Consider the following 17,498-nt stretch of genomic DNA (forward strand, 5'->3'; position numbering starts at 1 on the left):
ATACAAATACATATGACAGGCCAGTTCTGACAGTTTAGTGTGCACACACACACACAAACATAGACTCACTTGGAGGGAGAGACAACCTCAAAGCAGAATCGTCTGTCTTGTTCACTGCAGGGCTTCACTGTGCATAACCGCAAGTCCTCCACAACAACAGTGATCTGCTCCTGTTACAGAGAGACAGAGAGCTTGTTTAAATAAAAAAAAGTGGCCTGCATGTGCGGTGTATGTTTCTAAGGACATCAAAAAAATGGAACCTTTTAAACAGCCTCTAAATTCTTTCCAATGCCCAATATTTGTATATGTGTGTAAAATTATGTAGCATTACTTGTATTGGTTAATGCTATGTGATCCTTATGTTAGACAATCTGACACTTACATTATGTTTCTTTTGGTAAACAAGCTGGTTCTTCTGAATGGAGAACCAGCGCCTGCAGTATGAACACACACACACACACACACACACACACACACACACACACACACACACACACACACACACACATCATGGCCATGTAAGGTATTAATAATGCAATCAGACATATGATTGTAATTCAACTCAGAACCTACAGCCTTTGAAATCACACTCAACCCACTCAGTGGATAAAAACAAGTGGTAACAGTTAAAAGAGCAAACACATCTGCTTTATGCATAATATAAATGTGAAGGAATATGTAATATTAAAATAATATGAAATATAAGATTAGTTTCAAGCAGAATATTTGCAAATAATGAGTGAAACTGAATTCTGTTGAATTAAAAGATTAAAAAAATAAGAATAAGACAGATTCACATCATTGCTTACACATGAAATAAAATAATTACCCTTCATTACAGCTTTAAAAATATAGCTAAAGAATTTAAGGTAAAATAAATGCATAACCATAGACCATTAGACCTCCAAAAACTAAACTTAACAGAACCACTAAATTATGATTAGTTTAATAAATTAAAAACACAAATTGCTCTGCAGATACTGGAAGAGTGCTGTACCTGCTCCATGTTTTGAAAGCATTGCTGGCTCTCTTGTACAGGTAACCTTCCATTGCGATGCCATTGGGTGCATCTGGACTGAAGTCCATAATGGAGTCATCATATGACACATCCTAAAAACAGACACACAAATATATCTTCCCTTAGATACATGTATAGTGTCTTTGTGTAAAGATACAATGGTGCGTGTGAGAGAGAGTCTTGCTACCTTTTTCTTGACTGCACCAAGTCTCTGCTCCATGTCCCTTTTCTCTCTTGCACAATTCAGGACCAGTTGAGTATACTAGTCAAAAAGAGGAGAAATTTGTGTCTAAATCAAAGTTACAGGAGCAATGTACACCACGGTGGCTCAAATCTGTTTTCCCTCTTGCAGATCTGTTTTTAGTTGACAGTGTCATTGATAAAATCACAATGACTGATATTTTCAATTCTAACACTTAGTATGTAGTGTTAGAAAAAGTTACTTTTAGAAGTAATCCATTACAATATAGCATTACTCCATTAAAAAGTAACTAATTGCGTTACTTAGTTATTTTTATGGAAAGTAATGCATTACAGTATGCTATTTTTGCATTAATTTTTTTCATCTGTTCTTACTTAGTTTTTTTTTTTTGTTGTTGTTAATGACAAAAAAAATCTATTTTTGGCATATGTTAAGGCCCTTTCACACCAATGTGAAATGAATAAGCCTCAGGCTAAAGAAAATGTGAATTCACGCCTGTACAGTAGAGGGTGCAGCTCAAACAAACATTTCAGCTGTGCTGCCATTCTGGATTGAAGAACAGGATGCAGGAGAAGAAAGTTCAACAAACTTACTTCAGCAAAGACATTGCTTAATAAAGTGAGATTAAATACATAAAGTATATTTCTGTAATTTAATATATTTAGTTATTGTAGGTTTGCATAATTATAATTTTATTCATTTTGAGGTATACTGAATGTGTTTTGTGCAAGTGAGATGAGTTAATGCCTGCTCACATTTAGTCTAAGAACTACAATAACCATCATCTCAGATATTTTGCTGTAAATTTAAAAGTAATATGTTACTTTACTAGTTACTTAAAATGCAATCTGATTACATAACTCACATTACTTGTAATGCATCACCCCCAAGACTGGTTATATATAGAAATAAATAACTCTTTTCAGATCTTTTTACTTTGTGAAAAGTAAGGTTGGAATGATGTAAAATAAAATCAGTTCAATTTATTTTACATCATAATAACAGCAATATTGTTTAATTCTTGAAATGACCTATAAATACATTTATTCATGAATTGAACTACTACACAGAAAGGTACACACATTTGTTTAAATTTGTTAAAATGTTAATGCTAATAAGTGTATTGCGTTCTTTTAAATTTATATACATAAAACAAAATATTATATGATATTCTAACATTTTTGTGGATGTTACAATGGTTATTTAAGCATGCAAATCAGCCAGGGTATCATTGCCTGTTCAGACAAGTACCTTTTACAGGCCAGATTTAAAAACTCATGCAACAACCTCACAAAACATCAGATTTGAGCGGACAATCAGAAACGGGCATGCGAACGTATGACACATGATAGGACAAAAAATCCTGAAGAGATGTAAACACTTTGAGACTGAGGTTTGGACCATTTAACTAGATCTCAGAATGGAAGTTTAATTGTATATCATACCATTATAAACACATGCACAGAGGCTCAGCCTAAATTCCCACTGCTGTATATAGTTATTATGTGACTTTTCTTGTCAAGAGTTGTGATGATAAGTTCACTATAATTGTAGTCTATCTGGGGTGCGGCGGGTTTTTGGACCACAGTTAGTGAGGAGTCAAATTGCATGTCACTCAGGGCTTAACTGAATAAGAAAGGATGTAAGATATGCTGGGACTTGCTCAACTTCCTGACCTGACTATCAAGAAGAGGTCATGAAGATCACCTTCTTAACTTTCGCTTGCTATATTCTGCGGAATTTCCTGTTCTTTCTCCCTCTCTTTTCCACTCCTTGCTGTCACTCTGCTTTTCCGCTCGTCTCTAATTCGCTATCACATATTAGTAAAAACTCAGTCCCAGCCACATCAAATTTATTTAAGTTGTCCCTATACCCTGACAGCGTTTCTATTTTTCCATTTTCAATCTGTATATTGCTCTAAAGAACTTCACTGCTATGAATAGGCTCTTGAGATCTCTCTTGACATTTTTGCTAAGCTTTTCACCATTTCCTGTGCTTACAGGAAGCTATGAGCAGGTTTTGTGGTTTTCGCAGGCCAGTAGAAGGTGAGTAAGTTTCCTGTCTAAAACTTCTACATTTCAACTTCATGTTCCTCAGTAACATCTAGTCATTGCTTTGTCCAGACATTTCTGCACAAATACATGAATCTTCAACAACTTTTAAACCTCACTTGAGCAGTATTTGATTTCATGTAACTTGCCAGTATGCAGATATTAGCAGATCTTAGAATTTGCATAGAAGTTAAGCCCACAAACTGCAGTTGGTGTTTGTTTATACACTTAAAAAATGTTGAGGTATTTTTCAGGCAATTTTACACTTCTGTGAACACGAAAGTATGTGCCAACACACACAAACCAGTGTGTGATACATACTGTTTCCTGTTGTTGCTCACTCTAGCAGAAAACTTCCTGTCATGATTGGCCATCATATGATCTCTGAATGTACCATCACATTCCTGTCATTAGACCTTCTGTCCTCTTTTTCAATCCAAACTTTCCACTTTTAATTTTTTTTCTTTACAACATGATCAATTTGATGTTTTCCTCTCCAAGCAACACATGCATTTGTTCTACTTGGTACTTCACACTTTTCCTTCCTTCCTCTCTTTTTAGCAGCTTTTTAGCAGAAAGACAGACAGATAGACAGATAGATCTTTCTTACCTCATCATTCAGCTGTTTGCGGTAGTTTTCCAGTTCAGTGAGTGACTGATAGCCCTGTTTGAAGAACAGAGCCTGGGCCTCCATAAGAGAAAGCATCTGAAACATTTACAGAGAACACAAAAGCAAAAGTGACAGTAAGTTACCATTCAGAACTGATTATTTTAAAGTGCCCCTATTATGGTTTTCAAATATTGCTTTTTGTGCAGTGTGTAATAAATCTGTTTGTGCATGTAAAAGGTCTGCATAGTTTTAAAGATCAAAGTGCATGACAAATAAAGATCTGCTGAAACGAGTTGTCATTAATTCCAGTCTCACTTCCTGTTACAAACCTATGTAACAATGTAACACATTTGCATAATGGTCTTCAATGGCTGCCCAAAAATATGGCCTACTTTGATCCGCCCTCAAACACTGTAATTGTAGCTGAGGCCTGGAAGAGTTTGGTTCGTGTTGTCGACATGTCGAGAAGATGCTGTTTTCTGCACTGTCAAAGTGAATCCACTTTGATGCACTTCCAAAGGATGAGGACTCGCGCTGGAATTGATACGGTAAAACCGACTCCATTGTTACTGTTCGTATCATTGTGTATCAAGTGGAAGATGGAGCTGACATTCAGATATGGTAATGTACGTTTGGTTTCCGACACTCGCTCTGTAAGCCGTAGACCAATCGCATCAGAGCAGAGTAGGCTCTCGGAAAGCAGGGTTTAGAGAGACTGAAACTTCGAACAAACTGTTTTCAGACTCTTTGAGAAATGATGTATTGTGCAATGTATTATGAGAAAATTAAAAGTGTTTTTGACCTGGGATGCATGTAAACCTGTTGCAAAAGACCTCCAAAACAAAATTAGGAACCTTTAAAATAGTATAATACACAGCAAAATCTCCAGAGTTAAATCAACTCTGCTCAGAGTACATATGGTCCCTCTCTAAATAGTGTTAAAATAACACTGAAGCAGAGTTCAAGTTAATGAGATAATGAAACAATTAATTAAGTGATGATTGAGCATTAGTGATGAACACCTGCTGTTAACAAGCAAAATCACTGAAGAAAAGAGAAACACAAGAACTACAAGTGACTTAAGTCACAGCCTTATTAATTGCTTAATTATCTCATTAACTTTAACTCTGCTTCAGTGTTACTTTAACACTATTTAGAGAGGGACCATATGTACTCTGAGCAGAGCTGATTTAACTCTGGGGATTTTACTGTGTAGGGGCACTTTATTAAGATTCCCAATTATTAATAAATCATATACATTCTGTATTATGACACATACCGCATTGAGAATTTCAGTTTTCTTCTTGGACTCAATGACATTAATCTAGATTAGGGAGAGAGAGAGAGAGAGAGAGAGAGAGAGAGAAGGTGATTTATGATGACAATAATACAAGCAAAAGCAAATATTCCAAAGGAGACAATACTGAATTGACAATACTGAATTACATGGACTACATATGTCCATGCATGAAACAAGGTGAGTGTGTTTGAGAATGAGTCTGTATATACAGTACCCTAAAAGTAATTGGATACAAATCACAGAGTAAAAATATATGAACAAACCAAAATCAGCAAACAAGTGGTGTATGAAAATCAAAAAAGTGCCACAATGTTTAGTGTTTGAAAAAAGATTTTTATAAAACATTTGCTTGAAAGGTATGTTCAGATAAATACCACTCAGTTTGATATTTTAGTATATAATGCAATGATATCCAGACATTTTTAAGTGCGACTCAAGTGTCCAAATACATTCTATTGTATATGAAAGTATACAGTATGTTTGGTAACACTTTATTATACAGTCTTCCTGTTACACGTTACATGCACTTACTGTAGTATTAACTATTAATTTTGCATAATTACTTGCAACTAACCCTAAACCAAACCCTAACCCAGTAGTACATGTACTTAATTAATATCACTCAGTACTTAAATCTATAATTACACTGTAACAAGGACACCTTAAAATAAATCATAATCGTATTTTTCTACCTGCAGCACATAGTCCAGGGCCCCTGATCTGAAGGCTCTGCGTGCATTCAGTAGGTTATTGCTGGCCTCTTCCACCTCATGCTGTTTCCCGCGTGGTGCCTGAGCGTTCCTGCTCAGTGCCGTCTCCAGGTTCTCACTGCTACGCTCAAACTCCTTCCGCACATCCTTGAAACGCTTCACATCCCTTAGGGGGAGATAAAAAATGAGTAAATAATTGCCTAGAATTTTTAATTTTACAACCAATTCTCTCAGAAGGGCCTCTAATAAAGAGCTGCAGAAAATGCATGAGATTTATGATTACTCTGTACTCAAATGTCGAATTCATGCATATGTTTACAGACAGCTTCATATTATTGGTAGAGTGTTACAAAAAAGAAAATGTGCCTTAGAGGGAGGCAGAGGAAGAAAAACTTACTCTTTCACAAAATTCTGTAACTTCAACTTTACAGACTTTTGTGTGGTTTCAATCACCTCCTGTTTGGAGAAACACAATTCAAGGAATGGGAGACAAGCCAAAAGAAAAGTGAAAACAGGAACACATCCTCACTTGGCACATTGGTTACTAGTAGTAACAGTAACAGTAAAAAGGAAGAACTTGACTCACCTCTTGAGCACTAACAATGTCTGACAGCTTTTTAGAAAACTTTTCTAAACACTCCTGAAAGAAAGAAGCGCAGCCTCTGTTATGCTTCTGTAAACTCTCAATCATTTCCAACTCATATAGCTACACAGGAACTTTCCTTTTTCATTTTGCAAACACTTGCACTACCGTTCAAAGGTTTGAGGTCAGTAAGATTTTGTAGAAGTCTCTAATGCTAACCAAGACTGTTCATTTGATCAAAAATACAGTAAAAACAGTAATACTGTGAAATACTAATAACTTGACTCTATTTAATATCTTTTAAAATGTAATTTATTCCTGTGAAGGTAAAGCTGAATTTTCAGCATCATTACATTAGTTTTCAGTGTCACATGATCCTTCTAAATCTGATTTGATGCTCAGAAACTTTTCTTAATATTAATGTAGAAATCAGTTGTGCTGCTTAATATTTTTGTGGAAACCGTGACATATTATTTCAGGATTCTTTGATGAATAGAAAGTTCCAAAGAACAGCATTTATTTGAAATCTTTTGTAACATTATAAATGCCTTTTTTTCCCACTTTTGATCAATTTAATGCATCTTTGATAAATAAAAGTGACTTTTTAAAGGTAGAGTACATGCTATGTCTAGGCAGACATGTGTTCTGTAAGCATTTACATTAGTAATACCTTTGTTTCAAACACTTAAAGGGTTAGTTCACCCAAAAATGGAAGTGCTGTCATTAATTACTCACCCTCATGCCGTTCCACACCCGTAAGACCTTCATTAATCTTCAGAGCACAAATTAAGATATTTTAGTTGAAATCCGATAGCTCCTTGAGGCCTCCATAGGGAGCAATGACATTTCCTCTCTCAAGATCCATAAAGGTACTAAAAACATATTTAAATCGGTTCATGTCAGTACAGTGGTTCAATATTATATTATAAAGTGACGAGAATATTTTTGGTGCGCCAAAAAAACCCAAAATAACGACTTATTTAGTGATGGCCGATTTCAAAACACTGCTTCAGGAAGCATCGGAGCATAATGAATCAGTGTATCGAATCATGATTCAGATCGTGTGTCAAACTGCCAACGGCTGAAATCACGTGACTTTGGCGCTCCGAACAGCAGATTCGACACACTGATTCATCTGTGCTGTGAAGCTTCCTGAAGCAGTGTTTTGAAATCGGCCATCACTAAATAAGTCGTTATTTTGTTTTTTTTTGGCGCACCAAAAATTTTCTTGTCGCTTTATAATATTAATATTGAACCACTGTACTCACATGAACCGATTTAAATATGTTTTTAGTACATTAATGGATCTTGAGGAAATGTCATTGCTCCCTTTGAAGGCTTCACGGAGCCATCGGATTTCAACTAAAATATCTTAATTTGTGTTCTGAAGATGAACAAAGGTCTTACGGGTGTGGAACAGCATTAGGGTAAGTAATAAATGACAGAATTTTCATTTTTGGGTGAACTAACCCTTTAAAGTTTCCAAACTGAGGTAAACCTCTACCAGAGAAAGTACAAATACTGTATCTTCACATCCTATATTTTACACTACACTGGGAATTGCCGTTGTTTCTCATATCTGTCTAGAATCTATCAAACAGACGCATGTTACCGTCCAGATCTGGAATTTACAATCATGTTATTTCACTTCCTTCTTATTTTGATGCTGTTGTGGGTGATCATATGTTCATTTACCATCACAGGTATCAGTTAACACACGTGGCTAACCCTGTGTGGTTTCTTGTGTACAGTAAGCAATGCTAATTTAAAATCCATTACAGGACTGTTGATATACTCACCCCCATAGTTCGGTCCTCAGAACAGTGGTGTCCCAGCTCCTTAAGGCCATTTACAAAGCTCTTGCTGTTCAGGCAATAGGCACGACCTGCATCCAGCATAGTGTGGCACTGTTTCACCAACTAAACACAAATTTTTTCAGGATGTTATAATGTCATATTATTCATAACATAAAACAGTTTGTGAGCAGTTATTTATATACGACCTATTATGCCCTTTTACAAAATCTTGATTTTGTTTTTGGTGTCTACTAGGAGAGGTTTTCATGCTTGGATGTTCAAAAACACACCAAATTTGACACTGTTGCAGCACCTGTTTTCCCAGTCTGTCAGTACAGCTCTGTTTAGTTCCCGTCTCTATGAAGCCCCTCCTTCTGAAAAGCACAATGTGCTCTGATTGGCCATTGAAGACCATTATGCAAATGTGTTGATCAGTGTGTTGTGATTGGTCAATTGGGTGTTTTGGAAATGTCACGCCCCTTACCATAACACACTACTTTTTCAACTCAATCAGGCCTCACCCCTTTGTTTTTGCGTATGCCTTGGGCAGAAATTATTTAAATGAGGAATATTGTGACGTGTTCATTCCTGGAAGAAAACTCAAGACTACAACGGAGGCGTTTCAGGAAGTTCAGAAACAGTGCACACTGATATTAAGAAGAACTCCCTTTGGAGTGACTTTGTACTTTATCATGCTCAAACAGCAACATTACACACCAAAGAAAGTTGAACATGCAAAAATGGAGACGACTATTAGGTCTCTGTGGTTTGAAACTGATCGGTCTAATAAATTCAGGGGAAATTATCTTGGATTGTGGTTAAAAGCCTTTCAATTGGCAATTCCTCTTTCTAGTTCCTCTGCATAACATTATATCACTTCACAAAAGAAAGGGACAATGACTTTGTTTTTAAATTAAGGAATTGAGCATTTGACCGTCAAAACAATAAACACTGCAGTATTTGGGATATTATTGTATGGTGTAAGCCTAAATATAAGGCTCCGTTCTGTTATGGTTTAAAAGGTAGCAAAGATTTTTTTACATTTTCTGAAGAAAATGAGTAGGAGTGGGGCTTCTTGTGCATGCAAAACTCACCGCAGTGACGGCAAGATGTTGCTATACATTCACTTGTGTTCTGAATTGTTGATTGTATGCTGCTAGGCAGATGCATACTGGCCCAAGTCTCCATGATAATCTGGTCTCTATATCAATATAAGCCTATGGGACATTTATCATCTGTTTTATTTTGCGCAAGGTGAAAATCATAAGTCTGAGTATTTAGAAAAGTAGTAGTACTTGTCTCCTCGACAAGCCACGGGGTTTGAGGTACCAATAATGTCTGGAACGTAATGAGATACGTGCTGACATTTAAAACTAGGGATAGTGGTTTGGTCGTAAGTGAGAGCACTAGTCATAATGATGACGCACTAATAGTGAGTATCTCAGCATTTCCTCACCTTCTCAAGTCTCGTCTCCAGTTCATTAACGTTGACCTCCACCTTCTCGATTTCTGCCCTATTGAAACATAACACACACATTTTCACACACAGAACTCAAAAAAGATTGTTATCCCATTCATCTTAGCTCAACCCTTTAAAAACACTACATTTACTTTGCACAAAACATAACCAGGTTAAATTTTATTATTTTATTCGCTAGGGCCGTGTGACTGTGTGCATATACGTGTATTCAAATGAGTTTATATCAGTAACTGTTCGCTTGTCTGTGTTTTCAGACTTTCTTAAAGAACACACAGAAAAACAGCTCAGCTCTTTGTAGTTTCCTGCTTTTTCACACATACAGACATAGAAATATAATGCTCATGTTTATAAACTCAAAATTTAATTATTAATACATAAACAGTAACTGAGAAAAAGATTATAAAATAAATTGACTTTTTAATCACATTTACCATCCAAGTAACACTATGTGTTATCTAAGTAAAGGCTGGAATACACAACACAACTTTTGCCTAGATTTGCCCTAATATAGTCTGGAGGAGTTGGTGGTAGTCGCTGAAAGTCAGAACCAGTCTGACGATTTTGGTCAGTCGTAGTAGACCAATTTCACAGAACAAGGCTCATGTTATTGCATGAGTTTAGGTGCGTTGTGCATTCACGATATGTAGGAATTACCATAATTTTGAGATTCTGGCTTGTAAAAACGTTCACATCCTCGTAGAACTCGTAATTACAACTTACAACAAACTCTGAAATTTCTGAGAGCTCCCAAAGACTTTATATACACAAAGATTGTGCACTCATATTACTTACACTGCCCTCCAAAAGTTTGGAAACACTCCTCGCAAAGTGTGGTTTTGGACGATATCAGCATAAATCCTTATTATATTTTGGTGCAAATACATTACAGAAACTTGACATTATCATTGAAGACCAGCAATAATAATTTTCCTTTTGATTACATAATAATGGCAATGTATACATGTCAAAGTCAGACATGCCCCTTTACCAGCTGTGATGCCTGATAATTGGTTTAAACTTGGCTCAGGTTTGTAAAAGATTTTTGAGTCAGCACAACTTAATAGCTTCAACAATTGATTGCCTATTAAGTTTAGAATACAATGAACCAATTAGAGCCAAACAAGACAGCCCAGCTAATCTTGTTTAAAACCCCACTTTTCTAGGGTGTTTCCAAACTTTTGGAGGGCAGTGTATGAATGTGAGAAAATGCAACATGCAATAAGTCCTGCCTTCTATATAGAGCCAATCGCTGATTGGTAAAGTCATTGCGTCACTGCGGGTGCCTTTACCAAGCTCCAGTTGCTATTGAAAAAGTCAGTGTTTGGGACTGCACATGCGCATTGGCTGGTCTAACCTGAAAAAAAGCTTTTTTAAGGCTATTTGAGCATAGGTAACAACATTGTTGTTGTCCGATTTCATTGATGATTTCAAATAGGAAATTTAATCATAAGCTTGGTGAGCAGCTTTGGAGAATCTGAAGTTTCCCCATTCAAAGAGATTAAAGCTGTATTTGCATGACTGAAATAGCTGCCTGAGAGGCATTTCAAAGATGGCCGCCAAGTGAAATGACTTGCCTTAAAGGGACACTGGAGCTCCGACACGTCCAGTGTACCACCTGACCACTGTCGATGTATTGTAGTGTTAATAGTGTTGTAGAAATGTATAATTATAAGTCTGAGGGCATGAACAGCTCTGAGGGGTGTATGATGCCTTGTTCAGATTTTGAAAAGTTGTGTAGTGTATTCCAGCTTTAAAGTATACTGTCAGCTTACATGGATGTGCACTCATCAAAAATGTACGTATTTGTTAGTGCAAAAATGTGTGTTGAAGAAAAAGTTGTAGCTTCCGTAGCTTTCCGCCCCTAAAACACACTTCCTGTCTCCTGTTTATCATTTCAGTATCTCTCGTCTCACTTCCTGCTCCTCCACCACACCACTACTTAGCAACCAGAGACAGCCGCAGTCTGAAGTAAACTAGGCCTCGAATGTGTTTATGTCAGTGGCCTTTGTACACCTTATTTGAAATTCTTTCAGTTGCCCTCTGTATCTGAAGTTAAAAAAGTGTCCATGCATGACTGTACTCTTGGTGTAGATGAGTTCCACATGCTCTGTATGTTTAGATTCGCATATGACAGATGAAAAGAGATATTGTGTGTGTTTATGCAAGTACATTTCTGAGTGGAAATGACCTCATTTTTTAACTCACTACACCCTCTGATTCTGCTCCCTCTGCAGCCACTAAAACATGGCACTCAAATTTTCCATGCACTCTAAATCTAGAGCCAAACCACAAAGAAAGAAACTTTTATCCACAAGTCGCATATAAACAACCATAAAGTTTTATCCTGATAACAAAATGTCATCTAAACAAATTATTTTCTAGACAATAGTATTATATATTTGTTTGAACGGTTAAAAAACGTCGCATCACGATGAAAAATGTGCCACCTTACTCTCCACAGCGCCACTTAATTATCGCCTCATTCATTCCTTCTATATGGACCTAAGCAAATTCTTTCCAGTGACGCGCGCTACACTAACCGTTGGAAGACGTTTCACGCTGATCTGAGAACAGCTTTAATCAAGCACGCTCTTGGCCAAAACCTCTCATCTGAACCCACTGACCTGATCCTAGAACTACTTAAAGAAACTTGCTACGTCATCCTTTCTGCACATGACAGTCAAGTTTATCATTTTAACGCGCTGCACGTGACCTTTCTTTTTTAAAATTATACGTGTATAAAGATTTAATGGACAGTATGTATTACTTTTTTGACATTATTTTGTGCTGTTAAATATTTTCACAGTGATGTTAAAAAGGAGGAGCTTACCTGAATCGCGGGGAGTCTTTCAAGCATTCTTCAAAGTCCAGTTTGACAGTCATTTTGAGAATTTAAAACGACACAATTGATGCGAACAATTTTTAAAAAAAATTCCCCACAGTTTCTTGCGAGGTGTGTGTCCGAATAGATCTCCTTTATGCTGTAAAAGTCCAACGCTGTGAGACCAATGGTGTTAACAACATCAGGAATCGTTTAGAAAGGATGAATTAAACCAGTCGTTTCCATTGGATGGTTTCGGTATAAATATTAGTCGGGTGTTGCCTGAAAGCAAAAAAAAAAAAAAAAACATCGTTTAAACCAAGTTTGTGTTTTTCATTCAATTCACTTGAACAAGTCGCAGAAATAAAATAATAATAATTCGTCAATAATATAAATACAAAAATAAAGGTAAAAGAAAATTAAGTAAACATACCTTTAATTATGGCCTCATCTCTTCCTAAATTCTCAAGAACGCGCTTTCATTATAGATTCCATTATGCGCGTTAACATTTATTATTAGTCCATAGATTCGTAGTTTATACATCGATGTGTGCTTCCACCCATCAACCACCATGTCCTTGTATGTTTCCCTTGAGTGACTAAAACTTGCTCGCACTTCGCAGGAGAACTTTTTTTTTCCGCTCTTGAATTTGCCACAGTTGGTCCACCCCCCTTCACGCACTGTATTTCCGGGTTTCGGTGCGCCAATAAATAAAGCAAGCTGGCTGTTTTCAAAAGAGATTAATACTATTTATTATGCTTAAGTAATGCAGATTATTTAAGTTTAAGGAGACCAAGTAACTGGGTATAACTAAAAGAATGTTTATCTTATTTTAAGCATATAGCCTAGTCGTTGGTTTCTATAACGACCAGACAAAATGAATGAATACGCTTCCACAATCCCAGTTTCAGATGAAGCGTTTTTCAGGGAGTGTTCTCCAAAGTTTCTAGCCTCACGTGTCATCAAAGCCACACTACCTTTTACACTAAATAGGAGTCTTTCACTGCAAGCAGCTTATCCATACTTGTCCCGGTTAAACCTGTTGTTCAGAAGCCCCACCTGACAGCAGTGAAAGAAATCAAGCCAAAACCGAAACACAAGCAAAAGATGTTAATCTGAGTCAGTAACCTAAAAATAAGCCTTAGAATCTTAAAATGCCTCACAGTAACTTCACGCCCACTATATCTAACACACGTAAATAAAGCATTTACAAAATTTATTTCTCTCTCCATGTCTCTTGCTGTAAACAACATAGTAGCAATTCCACACTAGTCAATTATACACCTTTTAGAATAAAAATTATTAACGCATGGGGGAAAAAATGTCAACATTTGCTCGCTCTCTCTCTCTCATATATATATATAGTTATATATATTTATACAACAGTCCTTTCTGGTTCTCGAATCTGATTGGCTGATAGCCATGCAATATTTTAGTGATAACAGCACTCCTACCTTTTCACCGTTTGTTTACTCCGCTTGAAGTGACTGTCATGGCGGCTGAGCAAATCCAACATAATTTTTGCAAATACTACACTTGCTTGATGTACCATGAACTGTAGTAAAAAAGTGTTTTTAGGCTATAATGTAATTGTTCAGGCTTGAAATATGTGACTCATATTTAATCATAGTGCCTATTTTACCATTTTTTTAAACGTTTTCGGAGATGCGAGCTCCAGGCCATCAGGGCCGTTCAATCCTCGTGTACCCGCTGAGAACAGCTTCATCTCGGCCAGCTGTGTCTTATAGAAGTTAAACATGAGATATAACTCTTTTTGGGTAAATAAAATGGGCAATCTTTGGTCTTATTAATCTATTTAATATTAAGGCTATATTTACGACTACTCATGTGATATTGCTCATAGCCCTGAACTTTTTGTTGTGGAGAAGTTTAAACAAAGTCCCTTTAAGACAAGTCATTCACTTGGCGGCCATCTTTGAAATGCCTCTCGGGCATGCAAGTGCAGCTCCTATCTCTTTGAATGAGGAAACATCAAATTCTCCAAAGCTGTTTGTCAAGCTTTCGATTAAATTTCGTATTTGAAATCACCAATGAAATCTGACAACTGTCTCATAAATTTTGTTTCTAAACGCTCGAATCATGACAAAAAACTGTATTTTTCAGGCAGGATCAACCTAATGCGCGTCCTTGGTGCCTCATTTCGGAGGCGCGCGTTATTTAGAAGGCGGGACTTATTCCGCCATATAGTGCATTGCACTTTCTCCCATTCATAATAATACGAGTGATGCATCTTGTGTTATTTAGTCTTTGGTTTAAAGCAGGGTTAGGTTGTAAATCAATATCCCAAGGCTTGAACATCTCATGGAGCACTATACAATCCATCATCTGAAAATGGAAAGAGTATGGCACAACAGCAAACCTACCAAGATATGACACCGTGAAACATGATGGTGGCAGCATCATGTTGTGGGGATGTTTTTGGGGTTTTTTTTAGCAGGGAAAGAGAAGCTGGTCAGAGTTGATAGGAAGATGGATGGAGCCAAATACAGGGCAATCTTAGATGAAAACCTGTTAGAGTCTGCAAAAGACTTGAGACTGGGGTGGAGGTTCATCTTCCAGCAGGACGACCCTAAACATACAGCCAGAGCTACAATGGAATGGTTTAGTTCAAAGCATATTCATGTGTTGGAATGGTCCAGTCAAAGTCCAGACCTAAATCCAATTGAGAATCTGTTGCAAGACTTGAAAATTGCTGTTCACAAATGCTCTCCATCCAATCTGACTGAGCTTGAGCTATTTTGCAAAGAAGAATGGGCAAAAATTTCACTCTCTAGATGTGCAAAGCTGGTAGAGACATACCCCAAAAGACTTACAGCTGTAATTGCAGCGAAAGGTGGTTCTACAAAGTATTGACTCAGGGGGGCTGAATACAAATGCACGCCACACTTTTCAGATATTTATTTGTAAATCAATTTGGACACCATTTATCATTTTCCTTCCACTTCACAATAATGTGCCACTTTGTGTTGGTCTGTCACATAAAGTCCCAATAAAATACATTTTTGTTTGTGGTTGTAACGTTTCAAAATGTGGAAAAGTTCATATGAATGAATGTATGAATACTTTTGCAAGGCACTGTATATTTCAGTGGTGTCCGGTGGTGTTTTAAAAGGAGGCAACACCCTTATTTATGTCCCTGTTACACAATTTTCCTGGTAAAGTTACATAAAAAGACTAAATTCAATTCTTTTGTATTTTTACACTATGTAATGTTCTATTTATTAAAACCAAGTAAATTTCATCAAGTTAGTGTTTTTATGCATTTTTACATTTATTCCAAAATAATAACTAAAGGCATGTAACAATTTAAACAATATATTATTTATGAACTAATATTCATTCTTTTCTTTTTATTAGTCAATTTATTTTCAGCAGTCATCAAGCTTGTACACACTGGTCACTCACTCACAGACACAAAGACGTACCTTGCTGATTGCTCACTAAAACCCCCCGCAGCCATCATGTTTTCAGGCCATTTCGAGTTTGACTTTGACATGAAATAAAGTGGTGATATCTAAGTGACAGTTGTTTACTTACTTTTTAATTAGTCTTCCCATTAACGCCATCACTAGTTGCGTCCCAAATGACGCACTACTATGCACTATGTACTCATCCATGTAGTGCGTGAATTGTATAAGGTTATTTTGTCATTTAACAACAGAGTCCGATACCCCCTCTCCCTCCGCTACGTAATTAAAGCTGCGACAGTTGAGTGCATGAAGTGTCCAACATTCCACACTTCGTTTTTTCCGTTAATCATCCGGCTATTTAAAGTGCACTTTTTCTTTTATGAACGCACTACTTGCACTAATTGTACTTAAAAACGTCATAGTGCATAAGTAGACGAATTGGGATGCACCTACCGTCTTCATAGATTACATCAGAGATTACGTGTTTTTGTAGGCCAACCCAGAAGTTAGCGGCGCACGGGTTCCCTCGATCGAAAGCCATATGCATTTTTCCCATAGACTTTTGGAAAATCGCAAAAAATAAGCTCTGTGTTTAACAAAGCGTTATCAAGATAATCTTTGCAAGTTAACACAACATTTATACATTTTGAAGCCTAAATGAAGTCATCAGATATAAAAAGATAACAGTAGGCTATAAACGGACTACAGCACACCGTGGTCGTGGATCAACGTCGTCACCACCAAGCTTCCTCAAACTGTATTTAAAAAACTACTTTATTTAAAAACATGCTCGCTGATTATGATCTGCGCTGTGTATGAATACTTATCCACTTTTTCATGAGAAATGCTATCCAAATGTCCTGTTTGTCATGATGACGTCTAAAGTCCCCGCCAAAGGAAGTAGTCCCTTTTAGCAACTTGTTAGCAACCGCCGTTTTTAAGACACAATAAAGGTTTAAAAAATCACAAGCGGGCTATAATTGGTGTGTTTTATGTCATAGAGCAAAACGTGAAAGTATTTAGAGGCTTTGTTAAAGGCACAATATGTAAGATTTTCATATTAAAATATCCAAAAACCACTTGCACAGTGTTATATATTTTGTTCAGCTGTGTACTTACATTATCCTAAATGTTTCCAAGAATTTGTAAATTCAGAGAAATTCACAATTTTAAATAGTGCCCATCCCTCCCTTGTCACTTGTCACCTGTCAATGACGTAATATCTGCGTTATCCCTGGTTTCCTTGTGCTGCATAGTAACCATGGCAACAGACGAGAGAGCTGCAGTCTAGCGACACACTGTTGTTATTTCGGTCAAACATTATGGACCATGGCAAGCAAACTTTGGGACAACAGGAGAAATAAAACGAGGATCAATATTGTATATCAATATCAAGTGAAACAGTGCCGCGTTACCTAACAATTTTAAGCTGTCAAGTACTGACTTGTATTAGTAGTATTTCAGCTTTGTGAGTAGTTCGGTAGAATGAAATGTC

The 17,498-nt window shown here is 36.8% G+C and overlaps 1 protein-coding gene across 1 annotated transcript in view; it reads right to left on the reverse strand.

The window, feature by feature from the left end:
* Positions 1-13,629, reverse strand: part of acap1 (ArfGAP with coiled-coil, ankyrin repeat and PH domains 1) — a 28,329-nt gene extending 14,700 nt beyond the window's left edge. The window contains exons 1-13 of the mRNA XM_048185793.1: positions 13,005-13,629; positions 12,581-12,853; positions 9,727-9,784; positions 8,274-8,393; positions 6,478-6,531; positions 6,289-6,347; positions 5,874-6,057; positions 5,161-5,205; positions 3,882-3,977; positions 1,206-1,280; positions 998-1,110; positions 383-434; positions 70-170 (exon numbers count right to left, since the gene is read on the reverse strand). Of these exons, the coding sequence (XP_048041750.1) occupies positions 70-170; positions 383-434; positions 998-1,110; positions 1,206-1,280; positions 3,882-3,977; positions 5,161-5,205; positions 5,874-6,057; positions 6,289-6,347; positions 6,478-6,531; positions 8,274-8,393; positions 9,727-9,784; positions 12,581-12,633 (1,010 nt within the window). The 5' untranslated portion in view covers positions 12,634-12,853; positions 13,005-13,629. The remainder of the gene's footprint in view (positions 1-69; positions 171-382; positions 435-997; positions 1,111-1,205; positions 1,281-3,881; positions 3,978-5,160; positions 5,206-5,873; positions 6,058-6,288; positions 6,348-6,477; positions 6,532-8,273; positions 8,394-9,726; positions 9,785-12,580; positions 12,854-13,004) is intronic.
* Positions 13,630-17,498: the final 3,869 nt, after the last annotated feature.

Source organism: Megalobrama amblycephala, linkage group LG3 (genome assembly GCF_018812025.1).
Source record: "Megalobrama amblycephala isolate DHTTF-2021 linkage group LG3, ASM1881202v1, whole genome shotgun sequence".
Taxonomy (NCBI): Eukaryota; Metazoa; Chordata; class Actinopteri; order Cypriniformes; family Xenocyprididae; genus Megalobrama; species Megalobrama amblycephala.